At 42.7% G+C, this 16,702-nt stretch overlaps 1 protein-coding gene across 1 annotated transcript in view; it reads right to left on the bottom strand.

Annotated features, from left to right (window-relative positions):
* CCDC33 (coiled-coil domain containing 33) overlaps window positions 1–16,702 on the bottom strand; it is a gene marked incomplete at its 5' end in the record, with an annotated part of 191,281 nt that overhangs the window by 22,068 nt on the left and 152,511 nt on the right. The window contains 3 exons of the mRNA XM_082254937.1: window positions 1,422–1,553; window positions 4,277–4,365; window positions 7,282–7,477. Coding sequence (XP_082111063.1) covers window positions 1,422–1,553; window positions 4,277–4,365; window positions 7,282–7,477 — 417 coding nt within the window. The remainder of the gene's footprint in view (window positions 1–1,421; window positions 1,554–4,276; window positions 4,366–7,281; window positions 7,478–16,702) is intronic.

Raw genomic sequence — 16,702 nt, 5'->3', positions numbered from 1 at the left:
AAGGTAAGCTTCCTTCAGTTTACTAAATTCAGAGGAATAGTAGATCATGTGTTACTGTACTTTTGTGCATTTCCTTAAACATAAGCCATGGCTTCATTCTATCTTTGTGTTCCCGAATAGATATGCTTCCTCCCTTATTCCTTTATTGGTTATGCTTCCTCCCTTTTATGTAGAAGGTACAGCAGTGCTCTTTAATAAAGTCTAAGTTTAGTTTTATTTTTCTCTTTTTAAATCAGCACAAGGGACTGTACCTACTGTACATTTAATCAAAAGAGTTCCTTATGCTAGTGGCTGCCATCTTTGTTAAAACCTTCTTCTTAGAACATTTTGGTTAAAAACTTCTGGTGCTTGGGGTTTAATACAGCTGCTGGACCTGTCATATGCACTCGAAAACTGTGCAGACTAAGCTGTACTATAGCTTCATGCAATAAAAAGCACTCTGTGAATAGAGGGAGCTGATGAATGAAAGGTCTGCCTCTTTAATTCATAAATATATATATGGGCCTGGGTTAAATCTGAGTTTAGGGCTAAGTGACTCAAAGAGGCTGGATGACTCAGCAAGCAGCGTCTCTGGTGACTCCCCCTGCTTTCTGGAACCTTGGGGAAGCTTCCAGAAGTGGAGGGTGGAGTCTAGGAGGAGCTGCTTAGAGTATTAATGAGGGCCCAAGCCAATCCACAGCAAAATCAGATGGCAGGGCACAGGCCACCTTATAAATGCTCATGGGTCAGGCCAGCACGGGGCAGTTTGAAGATGGAGAAGAAGTGCTGTGGAGGCTGTCGGTGGCCCCTGAGGGTGCCCCCTAATCTGGGGGGGGGGGGGTGACCTCGGGCCTGGGGCTTGGGTGCTGGTGGAACCCTCTACAACACATGGAGGAATCCTTTCTGTAGGCACGGGAGCAAGGGGAGAACAGCAGGAGCAGGTCAGCACATCCAGGTGGTCTCCTGAGAAGTCGGCTGGGAGGGTTGGTGAGTGATCAGTCTGGGAAGACTATGGAGAGAGAGTGTCAGTCTGGGAGGGCTGTGGGGAAGTAGCCAGGAGGGCTACTGAAAGGGGCAGCTGCATATATAAGTAGTGTGCCAACTGAAATTCTGCAAGCAAGTAGCCTGGAGGAAGTGAGGAGTGTGAATAGGACTGTATATAGAAGAAGTTGTTCCTGAAGTAGTTTGAAGTCAAGTGGGCATCCCATAATTTCCCCAATCCCTATCCAAGTTATATCCCCTCAATAAAACAAAACAAAAAAACCCCAAAGTACTGGACTATTTCCTGACTCTGAAGTGACTTTGAAGATTCAGCGTCCCTGGCTGTGCAGAGTGGGGGATACCAAATCATCTGCGACTCCTTAGGAGATGTACAACAAATATATATATTTACTAAGCTTTAAAGCATTATTCTAGACTACATCTTAACCCAGGTGCCTCACCTTTTCCTGCTTCCGCACAGTGTCCTGTACATTTTTAGCCCGATTCAGTCTTTGGTGGTACTGGTTTAGCACAGTCTGCTGCTGTTGGTGTGCTCTTTGCAGCAGGAGTAGTTCCTTCTCCCGATCATTTCTCTGGAAAACAACACAAGCAATGCATAATGCTAAGATAACAAAGTTTGCTGAGAATAGATCGATACACTGAATTCCATGTGAATACATTGTCCTGTAAAGGGAAAATACTGAATTATTTATAATGAGATTCTTATTGACTTGTGCTGGTGTATAAGCTGGTTATTGGCCAAGACATAACAAAGCTCTGGAGCTCATAAACTACAGCGCAGACAAAAAACCTTGTCATTTGCTCCAGTTATTCCAGGGCTGTTCACTGCTGATAACATTAGAGAGCAGCTGTTCGAAAGACTCCACACAAAATGAACTCTCTCAATAGTATTAATTAGCAACCCATCCATTGACAGATGTAGAGATAATAAGTATTTCTTGCTGACACATTTCTCATATTTCTAGGGGAATCAAGAATAACATTCTTACTTAAACTGTACTAGGTACAAGGTAAAACTTTTTAGTATTAGAGTGTCCTTCCTGGGGAGGGTCACCCCTTTTTATATGTTATGGTGACCATTGTTACTGAAACAGAAAGTAGCGGAAATTAGAAATGTCTTTATTGTCCATTGAGGGACACAGAAATTGTAGAAATTCTTAAAAAGTCGGGTTACACTGCTGCCTACAGGAGGTCGAGACATTTCTTTATAACTAGTTTAAATGAAAAAACAAAATCTGTCGCAGTCATGAAGCATTAAACTGGCTTCGGTTTTTTGCTACTGTAGTGTTCTAGGAAGTTGGACACCTTTTCCTTAGTTTTGCTGAGAAAACCTCTATCTGTATTTTTCATCCCTTTTTTTTATTTTTTTTATTGTATTGCTTCTTCAGTCAAGATACTCAAACGTTTTTTTTTCGGTGACTTCAATCAAGACAGCTCTACACAGCAGCTTCCTGGATTAGTGTATCTTCAGAAATAGCTTTGCAGGCCGTACCCAGACCCCACTGGATTGGGAGACTGAAGGGCTAGTCTGAAATGTGAAAATTGGGTCCTGGGCACTCTGCATTGTTGCGCTTTACAGACATCTGTACAGAAACGTGGCACAGCCTCTAATGTTACCCAGTCTCTGAAGGCCAGTCGGGCTGAAAGCTACTTCACAGTTTTCTCGTTGGGCACCATTCTATAAATTCCTGCCACTGCCATCTTACCCCAGTAATGGCTACTATTATCATGGATTGTAAGGCACACACACTCCACACTCTTTCTTCTGCCATTCCTTCTAGAAAAAAGCACCATCTTGCTACTCAAGCACCTCATGGATTATCCCATCTCCAGTCTCTTTCCACTGCCCACCTACAGCAGTGACTTGGTCACCTCTAGTCACCTGCTACCCTTATCAGCACCAGCTGCTTGAGTGTATAAGTATGCGAGGTCTGACCCATTTTGGGCCCAGTTGTGATGCAACACGTGTTTTCAAAGACATGGAGAGGAGAGTCCTGCTGCAATGGCTGACCACAGCCCACACTCCTTTTCTACTTCTTGGGACAATTTCTAGGCATCCTCAAAATGAACTGATACCTGAAACCTAGTTTGTGGGACCACCAATATGATAGGGTTGTCCTCATTGATGTCTTCTGCAGCCCTGCCAGGTGAGGCTTAGGCCTCCCCTGTGTCCACAAGGCCCTTTATATTTATTTCTATTTTTTGGTTTGTGCAATGGAGAAACCTGCTTGCAGGGGCTTATTGATGTAGCACTTTCCACCTTGCATTACCAGGATCAGACTGCTTTTCTGGGCCTGGGGTCTTTTAGAGCTCTTACAACTACAATGAGATTCCCAATACACTTGTTTTTAATACATTCTACCACTAGGACTGGAAACAACCTATAGACTCTTGGGCCCCTCCCCTTAAGGAGCTTTTTCCATTTGAAAGGAAATTTATTGCTAAATGGTCTCTGCCCACCTTTAACAAGCATGTCATCAAACAAATTGATGGTGCTCTTACCATAGGCATATCACTGACAGACAATTGAACTCCCTATCCATTTGACTATCCATCCTTTGTTGACAGTGAGACTTTCATATGTAGGAAGGCAGCTTTTGGAACAAATTTCTGAAGCTTTGTGCTTTAACTGTGATGACCTCTTACAAGTATCTACATTTGTGTCTCACATGGGAGTGGTGTTTACGTATATACATTGGGCACTTTGAAAGTATCTTTTCAGTCCTCCCCATGACAATGTCAGATGCAACTGATGGTTGGAATGATGGTTGGAATGAGCGCCTGAGTCAGGTCTGTGGATGAACCTCAACCTTCATCTACTACTGCGGTAGATCTCATTCAGTAGTATCTCATTGACTGATTGTAAAATACTTTCATTTAGTTCTTGTTATAAGGAATATGCAGATCATTCTGTGGTTATTTGTCATTAAAGCTTATAGCATTTACATCTTACTCTTTGTCACTTTTTGTGCTAATGTAGTAGTTGATGCCTTTGTTTCATAGTTGCTAGTGCGAGCTTTCTAGCCTTGCAAAGCAACCATGACATTTGTTAGTTGGCAGCCCCATTGTTTTTTATATTATTGTGTGGGTACTGCATTCCTGGATGTCTCAGAGCTAAAGGTGTTTATGGTGAATTGTTTTAAATATCAAATCCCAAGTATGAGTTGGATCGGGAAACCCAAACCTTACCTATATGTCTGCTGACCTTCATCTGTAATCAATAGACTGGGTGCAGCTTGGCACAACCTCTTTGGTTGTCCAAAGATTTCCTGACAGTGGACATAACATTGCTTACCCTGACGAATTCATTCTGCAGCTGCTGGACCCGATCTCTCATGCTGCGCAGCTCCGATGTTTCACTTGCTAGTTTCTGTTTCACAGTCACTATGAGGGGAAGACAAAAGGAAAGAAACTTTATTCTCTGCTCACCTGTAGTTGTGAAGAGGACACCCTCTTTCATGATTCAACTTTATACTGTATTAGCAAACAAACCTGTGCACAAGCCAACTAGCGAACCTCATGCTTCAGCTTTTTTTTACTATACAGCTTTTATTTGGAAGAATTGGAAACTATTATTATTATTATTATACAGGATTTATATAGCGCCAACAGTTTGCGCAGCGCTTTACATTGTGAGGGAAGACAATACAGTTACAATACAATTCAAAACAGGAGGAACTAGAGGGCCCTGCTCGTTAGAGCTTACAATCTAGAATGCAAAAAAGACGTTTCTAATGTATTCCATAAGCAGTTACTGTGCATGCCATTAGAACTTTGGGAAAGATTCTCAGGTCCAACATTCTTTATACCCTTTTATAGACCTTTTGTGCATGGATGTTGCAAGCTGATGCAAGCAAGTGCACCCCTCTCTTAAAACTGAACATAAACAGTTTGGCATTACAAAAAAAAAAAAACAAAAGACGTGCATTTCATTTGCATTTGGAAAGGTAATGCTTTTGTAAGCTTTAGCTTTTCTTAAATAAAGTTTTTTTTTTTATCAAGGACATTGTCAAACATCTTTGACAAGTAATGGGATAGGCAAAAAATTTGGGGGAGCATACCCATGTATTTCTAAAGCTGCTGCAGCTATGAACCAAAAGACATGTATATTAAAAAAGAATAGAGCGCAAATGCAAAAGAAATAACTACCAAATCTGAAGACAATCCATAAATAAAAATGGGGGTTTGGTCCCACCATATGGCCATATCGTGCTCAAGCCCACTACTGCGTCAAAGTACCCCATTATCAGTGGGTCCTACACTATCCATGAAAAAGAGATGAATCCAGCCTTTCTAACCCTTGGAGATAATACTCCTTGCTGGGAAGGATGTGCAAATGCACTACAGGGGACTCCCAGCAAGGAGTATTATCTCCAAGGGTTAGAAAGGCTGGATTCATCTCTTTTTCATGGATAGTGTAGGACCCACTGATAATGGGGTACTTTGACGCAGTAGTGGGCTTGAGCACGATATGGCCATATGGTGGGACCAAACCCTCATTTTTATTTATGGATTGTCTTCAGATTTGGTAGTTATTTCTTTTGCATTTGCGCGCTATTCTTTTTTAATATACATGTCTTTTGGTTCATAGCTGCAGCAGCTTTAGAAATACATGGGTATGCTCCCCCAAAATTCTTTGCCTGTTTATTATGTATTCGGTCTGACCAGACTATCGAGGTTGAGCAACCCTCCCCACCCCACCCCCCCACACACCTGTACTCAATCAGTGTCCACCATCAAGTGGATATAGGAGGAGTCCCCTGTAGTGCATTTGCACATCCTTCCCAGCAAGGAGTATTATCTCCAAGGGTTAGAAAGGCTGGATTCATCTCTTTTTCATGGATAGTGTAGGACCCACTGATAATGGGGTACTTTGACGCAGTAGTGGGCTTGAGCACGATATGGCCATATGGTGGGACCAAACCCCCATTTTTATTTATGGATTGTCTTCAGATTTGGTAGTTATTTCTTTTGCATTTGCACGCTATTCTTTTTTAATAAGTAATGGGATAACTCCAAATGCTTATGAATGGTATATTTGGGCTTGCTATGTATTTAAGATGTTGACCAACTGACCAAATGTAATTATAGAAATTGGAAAGAAATAGGTGTCTCCAAGACCACGGACCCTAGATTGGCCCCATGGGACCCGTATGTACACACAGGATACACCCAAAATGGGACTTTAAAGGTGAGGTTCACTTGGCAAGTGTAGATAAATAATAAAGAGCAATAAGATAAAATACGATAATTTTATTAATACATAAATAACATGAAAAATCAATCAATAAAGATGCAAAGCATCAATAATGTCAAATGAATCAAATCAATGTAATTATAATTGGTATGGAATGCACATAAAATTGGTTTGGAACACATTTAAAGTAAGCTATAGGCAAAACTTTTTTTCTCATTTTGGATAGAGTTAGGGAGGGTTATAACCCCTGTCATTTTTTTCTCCATCTGTAACCCACTGCAGAGATTTCCCTTCACTTCCTGTCCCATAGCCAAACAGGAAGTGAGAGGAAATCCCTGCAAATTAAATAAATTCCTTGGGGCCCTCCAGGTCACCAGAACTAGTGTCCCCATTGGAAGATTTCCCCTCTATTGCTTTTATGGGGACAACCCAAAATGTGGGATTTTCTTTTACTTTCACTTTCACTTTCAATGATAATAGTAAATGAGACAAATAGAGAGAGTAAATCTCTCTAAGGGTCCTTTCACACGGCCGCTCCGTGTGTCCGCAAATCATCCCATCCGTTTGCGGATGATTTGCGGACATAATGTAAGTGAATGGCACTGCGGTTGTCAGCGGAATACCATCCGCTGACACCCGATTTTCCTCCTTTCAGTTCTGTTCAGTTTTTACGAATGGAACAGAACCCCATTTTTTCTTCCGTGTAAAAGACGGAAAGGAAGGAAAATCGGATGTCAGCGGTGTCATCCGCTGACATCCGCAGTGCCATATACTTACATTATGTCCGCATATCATCCGCAAATGGATGGGATGATATGCGGGCACACGGAGCGGATGACAGAAATGTCATCCGCTCCGTGGAAAAAAAAAAAAAAAAGTCCCGCAGCGGAGCTTTCACACGGAGCGGCCGTGTGAAAGGACCCTAACGGGGACACGAATGGCAATAAAATCTGACAAGCGTTCCAATCCCTCTCCCCTGTATCCAAAACAAAAAAAAAAGTTTTGCCTTTCGGTATACTTTTAATAGAACAAGAGGAAAGCTGAATGCATCCTTAATGTAAAAAACAAAAAACAAAAAAACAAAACAAAACAAAACTGCTCACCCAATCGGTCAGCTAATTCAGCTTTGGTCATGACATCAATGTCTGTGTCACTGAGGAGGGTGCGTCCCAGATCTTGGTTTAGGCTACGTTCACTACGAAGAGCACTGTTTTCTGCCTCCAGTCCACTCATCTGACGGCGAAGAGTAATGATGTCATCTGCCATACGCTGCATTGCCAGCCGATAGTTTGCCAACTCCTATTCGTAAGATGCGGAAGAGAAACATTTTAAAGGAATGTACTTAGTAATCTGTTTATGTACAATTATCTCCTGTCTGTTCGGTGACCTAATAGCACATATTAGAGCCTGTTCACACTGGGGCGACTTCAAAGCTGCCCGACTCTGAAGCCGACCCCTGCAGCGTGACTTCAGCATGGCTTGCAAACGACTTCTTTAATAGAAGTCAATGCAAACCTCTCCGAAGTCGCCCCCAAGTAGTGCAGGAACCTTTTTCTAAGTCGGAGTGACTTGAGTCGCTCTGATTACAACGGTTCCATTGTACTTAATGGAGCTCGACTTGTCAGGCGACTAAGTCATCTGACAAGTCGCCCCAGTGTGAATCAGCTCTAATTGTCAAATGTATTTTATGAGAAATAAGATACTGTACAGTTAGGCAGTAAAACAATAAACTCTGTAAATGATATTCCGTACCTAACTTGCTTTAAGGCCCTGTTCACACTGGCATTGAAAGCAGGCATTTGAGGGGCGTTTTTAACGCTTCTCAAACACCTATGCAGTTGATAATATGTAGAGCGCACAGTGCTGCACACTTTATCCAAACATGAAGCGTTAGCGTCGCTTTGCTTTAAAACTGACACTTTATATCAAGTTTGAAAAGTATTAAAGAATTTCAACTCCTTCCATTCAAGTCAGTGGTAACGCACTGCAAACGCATCAACATGCGTTTTCAGTGCGGTTGCGGCATGTTAGTACATTACTGTTAATAATAGGCATTTGTGGTGCGGTTTTAACGTGATAAAAATGCATGTCAACCATGTCGCAAACACGCATAGGGCATTTGGGGGAGCATTTTTAACACGCATTAACGCTATAGGCACGTTTGATAAGTGTCAGCACAAGCTTTTGGCAATCTACAAAGTCTTTAATTATCTACTGTTAACTTTAAGGGATCATTCGCACCAGCTCTGTATAACCCAAGAACACTGGTGTGCATTATTAATGCAATGTGTTGTTTCACTTTCAATACATTGTACTGTTTACTTTTTGTTTTATGTTTATCGACTTTAAAGTGGTTGTAAACCCTCACATATATCCAGTGAAGTGACTGGCCTCAGGTGATACACAGAGCTGAAACAAATACTCCTACATAAGTTGTATCTGCTTTTCTGCAGTCTTCTCTACATCCATTCAAAGTCCAGAATTTATAAAGCTTGTCTGAGCTGTCAGAAAAAGGGGGCAGAGAGCTGAAATTACACTCTGCAGAGCTCAGTGAGGAGAGCTCTGACAGCTGATTGGAGGGAAGGGACACAGCCCCCTTCACACAGTGCACAGATAACAAGAGGGGGTGTGGGAGTTGGATAGGTTTGAAAAAGTGCTGGGTCGTTTTAAACCCTCATCCCTTTAGCTAGTATAAAGCATAAATATGGATAATATCCCCCAGATTGGGACTATGACGGGTAACGACACAGGTGGGTATAACCAAAGAAAAAGGTTTATTTGTAATAAACACAATAAAAAATATATATATACATTAATTGGCAAAAGGGCCAAAAATATTACACAATTGCACAATTTTGAAAGACAACGTTAAAAATTGAGCGACTCTTTATATTGGTAGATCCAATGATTATTTTGACATGGAGGAACCTGTAATGTGGTTTTGAAGACCCTACGCGTTTCAATTATACTCTTCTTCAGGGGTATTTTTAGACCTTGGTTCCAATTGACTGTTTTATAACTATTTTACATTGTTCTACAAAAACAGAAACAAAATTGTTAATTTTATATCATAGTACAACTTCTAGTTATATATCATTTGTTTTTAGTTGTATATTATTCACCATATCTCATCATATACATACCATGTCTTTTTTTTGGCATTCGATCTGTAAAGAGTCGTCTTTAAAAACTTGATCGTTTTAGCATTCTCCAGAACCACATGCTGGGAGATGTATACGGGGGTTTGTACTGAGAATTCAAACCATTCCTACTCAATCCAAAAAAGGGAAGAGAGAGATGGGTGAGTCAGTACTGGATAGGAAGCCGAGATAGGGACAGAGACGTGGGACGGAAGCACTGAGTCACTACAAGGGGTCCATACCCAAAAAAGAACACCAGCTTATTCAGTCCGCCATTCTAGAAAAATTAAGTTAGAAAATATAAATGTTGTATTCTTATTTGTTGGTGACATGCTTTCTTAGTTAGAGAATAACGGTATGAAGAGATGTATCTCTTAACATATTTGAAGTTTAAATCAGATTTGTAGGATTTTAGGTTTACATATTCCTAGGTATTGAGTAATCATTTAAGCATTGTAATAGGAATGTGGGTTTTAAAACCAGATAGATATCATCTTGCAGGATATAAATTGTTCCCTTTGCAAAATACATTCGTGCTCTCAAAGGGATACCTACCTTATAAAGGTGTGTTGTCAAGAAAGGAAGGAGGCTTTGGAGGGTAGGACAGGTCAAACAATCACACTTGCAAGATATTTTCAATGGCCATATAGTTTCCAAAGAGACAGAGGAGACATCTATTTAAAATGTAAAGTTATATGTCAGTAGGTAAGTATGTATTTATTCATACAACAAATTTGGTGCATGATCATAGCCTGTACTTCTAGAAAAGGAAGTCAGACCAGAGAGTGCATCTATCCATAAGTATCTTCAATAGTTTTTATGTTTCAAAAATTACCTCCTGGGAAATGTCAGGCCGATTGCAGAGTGTGTGTCCCTCTCCTCCTGTGAGTGAAGAATGCCTAAATGGTTGTGGGAGGGATGGCTTTTTATATCTGAGTTTATGAGACTGGATTGACTGATCTAAGACAGGTGTATGTAGTGGGAGGGCCCCCTGAGGGGGCGGTGCGGAGGGCGGTCCCACGGGATGCCAGCCAATCGGGGCCAGCCGTCATGACACGTCAGGATGAAATCCGACCGTCGCCACGGCGACCCCGCCGTCAACAAACCTGGGATCGCGATCCGCATCGCTCCCCCACCGACGCACTAGAGGGGGAAACAGGGCGGTCAGTTTTGACCATCCTGACCCGCAAAGCCATCCATCTCTAAGGCATGGATTGCCAGAGATCGGATGGCTTACGTGCGCCGGGCAGTGACTATGCGGACCGCCCACTTTGGAAACGTCCCATCTCAGCTTCCTCCAAGGGCGGATGTGATGTCACACATTGTGTGGCTTACCCGATCTCCCCGCATACAAGTCCCAGAATGCCTCTGGGGAAGCCTACGATCTGTATGACAAGTCATAGATTAAGGAAAGCAAAAGGAGAGAAAGGAAGATGTAAATAACAACATATATTGGACATAATGTATTATATAAACCATACAGTGTATCTAACTATCGTTTTAGATTTGTTGGTATTTACATTACTGTTGATCATGTATGACAAAAGGGATGTATTTCCACATCATACAGTTATATTGACAAGATTTCTTTGTTATTGTTATACATTTACATACATTGATGGAGATAATATACATTCATATATATTGATGGTAATAATATATCATTGAATACAAGAAATTATTCTATAATGCAGTATTGCACTTCTGATTTTATTTTGCCTATCGTATCTTGGGTCATGATGTCACGAATGATATCTTTATTGTCACTTTCTTGAAAACGATATGCCTGCTAAATTTAATAGATTTCAATAAATAAAAGTATAGGATATATAGTCATATTGTTCCCCAGTCACTACATAAATTCCCAGGGAACTTTTTGAGTAGATATGGCCAGTGGCATCAAATGTTTAGAGCGTGACATCATCACCTAGATCTTTAGGCATAATACAGGCAATGATACAAAAAAAAAAAAAAATGTATATTATCTCCATCAATGTATGTAAATGTATAACAATAACAAAGAAATCTTGTCAATATAACTGTATGATGTGGAAATACATCCCTTTTGTCATACATGATCAACAGTAATGTAAATACCAACAAATCTAAAACGATAGTTAGATACACTGTATGGTTTATATAATACATTATGTCCAATATATGTTGTTATTTACATCTTCCTTTCTCTCCTTTTGCTTTCCTTAATCTATGACTTGTCATACAGATCGTAGGCTTCCCCAGAGGCATTCTGGGACTTGTATGCGGGGAGATCGGGTAAGCCACACAATGTGTGACATCACATCCGCCCTTGGAGGAAGCTGAGATGGGACGTTTCCAAAGTGGGCGGTCCGCATAGTCACTGCCCGGCGCACGTAAGCCATCCGATCTCTGGCAATCCATGCCTTAGAGATGGATGGCTTTGCGGGTCAGGATGGTCAAAACTGACCGCCCTGTTTCCCCCTCTCGTGCGTCGGTGGGGGAGCGATGCGGATCGCGATCCCAGGTTTGTTGACGGCGGGGTTGCCGTGGAGACGGTCGGATTTCATCCTGACGTGTCATGACGGCTGGCCCCGATTGGCTGGCATCCCGTGGGACCGCCCTCCGCACCGCCCCCTCAGGGGGCCCTCCCACTACATACACCTGTCTTAGATCAGTCAATCCAGTCTCATAAACTCAGATATAAAAAGCCATCCCTCCCACAACCATTTAGGCATTCTTCACTCACAGGAGGAGAGGGACACACACTCTGCAATCGGCCTGACATTTCCCAGGAGGTAATTTTTGAAACATAAAAACTATTGAAGATACTTATGGATAGATGCACTCTCTGGTCTGACTTCCTTTTCTAGAAGTACAGGCTATGATCATGCACCAAATTTGTTGTATGAATAAATACATACTTACCTACTGACATATAACTTTACATTTTAAATAGATGTCTCCTCTGTCTCTTTGGAAACTATATGGCCATTGAAAATATCTTGCAATTGTGATTGTTTGACCTGTCCTACCCTCCAAAGCCTCCTTCCTTTCTTGACAACACACCTTTATAAGGTAGGTATCCCTTTGAGAGCACGAATGTATTTTGCAAAGGGAACAATTTATATCCTGCAAGATGATATCTATCTGGTTTTAAAACCCACATTCCTATTACAATGCTTAAATGATTACTCAATACCTAGGAATATGTAAACCTAAAATCCTACAAATCTGATTTAAACTTCAAATATGTTAAGAGATACATATCTTCATACCGTTATTCTCTAACTAAGAAAGCATGTCACCAACAAATAAGAATACAACATTTATATTTTCTAACTTAATTTTTCTAGAATGGCGGACTGAATAAGCTGGTGTTCTTTTTTGGGTATGGACCCCTTGTAGTGACTCAGTGCTTCCGTCCCACGTCTCTGTCCCTATCTCGGCTTCCTATCCAGTACTGACTCACCCATCTCTCTCTTCCCTTTTTTGGATTGAGTAGGAATGGTTTGAATTCTCAGTACAAACCCCCGTATACATCTCCCAGCATGTGGTTCTGGAGAATGCTAAAACGATCAAGTTTTTAAAGACGACTCTTTACAGATCGAATGCCAAAAAAAAGACATGGTATATATATGATGAGATATGGTGAATAATATACAACTAAAAACAAATGATATATAACTAGAAGTTGTACTATGATATAAAATTAACAATTTTGTTTCTGTTTTTGTAGAACAATGTAAAATAGTTATAAAACAGTCAATTGGAACCAAGGTCTAAAAATACCCCTGAAGAAGAGTATAATTGAAACGCGTAGGGTCTTCAAAACCACATTACAGGTTCCTCCATGTCAAAATAATCATTGGATCTACCAATATAAAGAGTCGCTCAATTTTTAACGTTGTCTTTCAAAATTGTGCAATTGTGTAATATTTTTGGCCCTTTTGCCAATTAATGTATATATATATTTTTTATTGTGTTTATTACAAATAAACCTTTTTCTTTGGTTATACCCACCTGTGTCGTTACCCGTCATAGTCCCAATCTGGGGGATATTATCCATATTTATGCTTTATACTTCACACAGTGCACAGGAACAGAGCTGAGGCTGTAAATCAGTTTGAGCTCCCTCCTCTGTCATTTTTTTCTCTTGGTGTCAGGAAAACTTGCCAGAAGTAATTTATGCCGAGAGCAGAGGAACGAAGCAGCAGACAGAAATTACACTTAGTGCTCTTAATTGAAACAAGCACACACTATAGACAGGATATGCTTTGTTCATATTACATGTCTGAGGTTTACAACCTTTAATGACATTTTATTCAACTCTATGCAGTGCAGCATGTTACGTGTGCACTGCTTAAAAATCTTTGCATGTGGATACAGGCTTAGCATCAAACAATGAAAATGCAAATATCTATACACACAAAAAAACACAATATCTAAAAACACACAAAAAAATACTATGACGTAGATTTACTTAAACTGGAGAGTGCAAAAATCTAGTGCAGCTATGCATGGCAACCAATCAGCTTTTTAAATTTAGCTTGTTCAGTTAAGCTTTGACAAAAAAATTTGCAAGCTGATTCTTTTCTATGTAGAGCCGCACCAGATTTTGCACTCTCCAGTTTAACCACTTCCCACCCGCCCTATAGGCAATTGATGGGGGGAGGTGGTTGCATTATCCTGACCCGCCGTCATATGACGTCATATAGGATAATGCGCTCTGCCCCGGGGGGCGCACAGAGCGGCGATCGGTGCTGTGGTGTGTCACTCTGACGCAGGCTCTTTACCATGTGACCAGCTGTGTCCAATCACAGCTGGTCACATAGTAAATAGGAAGAGCCGTTGATCGCCTTTCCTCAGTTCGTGCCTGACAGGCACGAGTAGAGGAGAGCCGATCTGCGGCTCTCCTGACAGGGGAGGTCTGTGCTGGTAATCAGAGCATTGATTACCAGTGCAGACCCTTGGGGGGGTGCCACTAGACCCACCAGAGATGCCCACCCATGGCCACCAGGGATGCCCACCCATGACCACCAGGGATGCCCACCATGGCCACCAGGGAAGGCAATCAGGGCTCAGGGAGCCTGCCAGTGGTGCCCTCCCCATAAGTGCTGCCAACCATTGCCATCTATCGGTGCTGCCCACCAGTGCCCATCATTGCCATCTATCAGTGCCGCCCACCAGTGCCCATTATTGCCTATCAGTGCCCATCAGTGCTGCCTATCACTGCCCATCAGTGACACCTATCAGTGCCCATCAGTGCTGCCTATCAGTGCCCATCAGTGCTGCCTATCAGTGCTACCTATCAGTGCCACATATCAGTGCCCATCAGTGCTTCATATCAGTGCTGCCTATCAGTGCCCATCAGTGCTGCATATTAGTGCCACCCCATCAGTGCCACCCCAACAGTGCCTCCTCATCAGTGCCTGTCAGCGCGGCCTCATCAGTGCTCATCGGTACAGGAAAAAAATGTATCTAATTACAAAATTTTCTAACATACCGTATATACTCGAGTATAAGCCGAGTTTTTCAGCACATTTTTTTGTGCTGAAAACGTCCCCCTCGGCTTATACTCGAGTCAAGGAAAAAAAAAAAATTTCCTGTCCGGTCCGACGGGTTTAAGGTTTAAAAATGGCGCCGCCTGTCGCATACATGTCACCGCGCACGCGCCGCCGCCGCTCATGTAATTTTGGCTATTCCCGGCCTCTCCCGAGCGGCGCCGAAAGTATACGAGCGGCGGCGACGCGTGCGCAATGACGTGTCGGCGCCGGGCGGCGCCATTTTTAAAATGAAGGCGCCTCTGGAACAGGTAAGTGAAACAGCTTCACTACCTGCCATTATGTAGGGCTGCGGGCACACTACAAGGGATGCAGTGCTGCGGGCATGGTCCACATGTACCATGCCCACAGCACTGCATCTCCTGAAGTATGCCCACAACCCCGGATCCTCTTGTACCATGCCAGTACCCTGCATTCTCCTGCACCATGCCAGTACCCTGCATTCTCCTGCACCATGCCAGTCACCCTGCATTCTCCTGCACCATGCCAGTCACCCTGCATTCTCCTGCACCATGCCAGCCACCCTGCATTCTCCTGCACCATGCCAGTACCTTGCATTCTCCTGCACCATGCCAGTCACCCTGCATTCTCCTGCACCATGCCAGCCACCCTGCATTCTCCTGCACCATGCCAGTACCCTGCATTCTCCTGTACCATGCCAGTCACCCTGCATTCTCCTGCACCATGCCAGTACCCTGCATTCTCCTGCACCATGCCAGTCACCCTGCATTCTCCTGTACCATGCCCGCCGCCCTGCATTCTCCTGCACCATAACAGTCACCCTGCATTCTCCTGCACCATGCCAGTACCCTGCATTCTCCTGCACCATGCCAGTCACCCTGCATTCTCCTGCACCATGCCAGTACCCTGCATTCTCCTGCACCATGCCAGTCACCCTGCATTCTCCTGCACCATGCCAGTCACCCTGCATTCTCCTGCACCATGCCAGTCACCCTGCATTCTCCTGCACCATGCCAGTCACCCTGCATTCTCCTGCACCATGCCAGTACCCTGCATTGTCCTGCACCATGCCAGTACCCTGCATTCTCCTGCACCATGCCAGTACCCTGCATTCTCCTGCACCATGCCAGTCACCCTGCATTCTCCTGTACCATGCCCGCCGCCCTGCATTCTCACCCTAGGCTTATACTCGAGTCAATGATTTTTCCCATCTTTTTGTGGTAAAAGTAGGGGTCTCGGCTTATACTCGGGTCGGCTTATACTCGAGTATATACGGTAAACAAAAAAAACTTTTTTTTTTTTCAAACTTTTCGGTCTTTTTTTATTTGTGTAGCAAAAAATAAAAAACCTTGTGGTGATCAAATACCACCAAAAAAAAGCTCTATTTGTGGGAAAAAATGACATAAATTTGGTTTAGGTACAGTGTTGCATGACTGTGCAATTCAAAATGCAACAGCCCTAAAAGCTGAAAATTGGCCTGGGCAGGAAGGGGGTGTAACTGCCCTGTATGGAAGTGGTTAAGTAAATCAACCGCAATGAGAATTTACATTTTCAGACATGATTAGTAGACTGCACTGGCCCTTAAATGCACTAGTTGCTTGATTGCAAACAATGTTAATGCAAAGTGCCAATTGTTTCCCCAGATTCCAGTAAAGCAAGTACTATAAATGTTTCTGCCCAGTCAGCAAGGTGGTTTAAAAGCTTCACATAAAGTGCCTCCAGGGCTTGATTTATGCAGTGCCAACACAGGCCAAGGCCTATGGCAGCCAATCACACATGTCGTAAAACATTCCCTTTTATAAATAATGGTTCCAGACTGCTGCCCTGTCTGCCACTGCACCCCAGTTAGTGCTATTCTTGCAGTGGCCTAGTATATTGTCTCC

This window comes from Pelophylax lessonae (genome assembly GCF_965119305.1).
Source record: "Pelophylax lessonae genome assembly, chromosome: 4".
Taxonomy (NCBI): Eukaryota; Metazoa; Chordata; class Amphibia; order Anura; family Ranidae; genus Pelophylax; species Pelophylax lessonae.
Note: the sequence above shows the minus strand (reverse complement) of the source record. Positions and strands in the feature narration are given on the sequence as shown.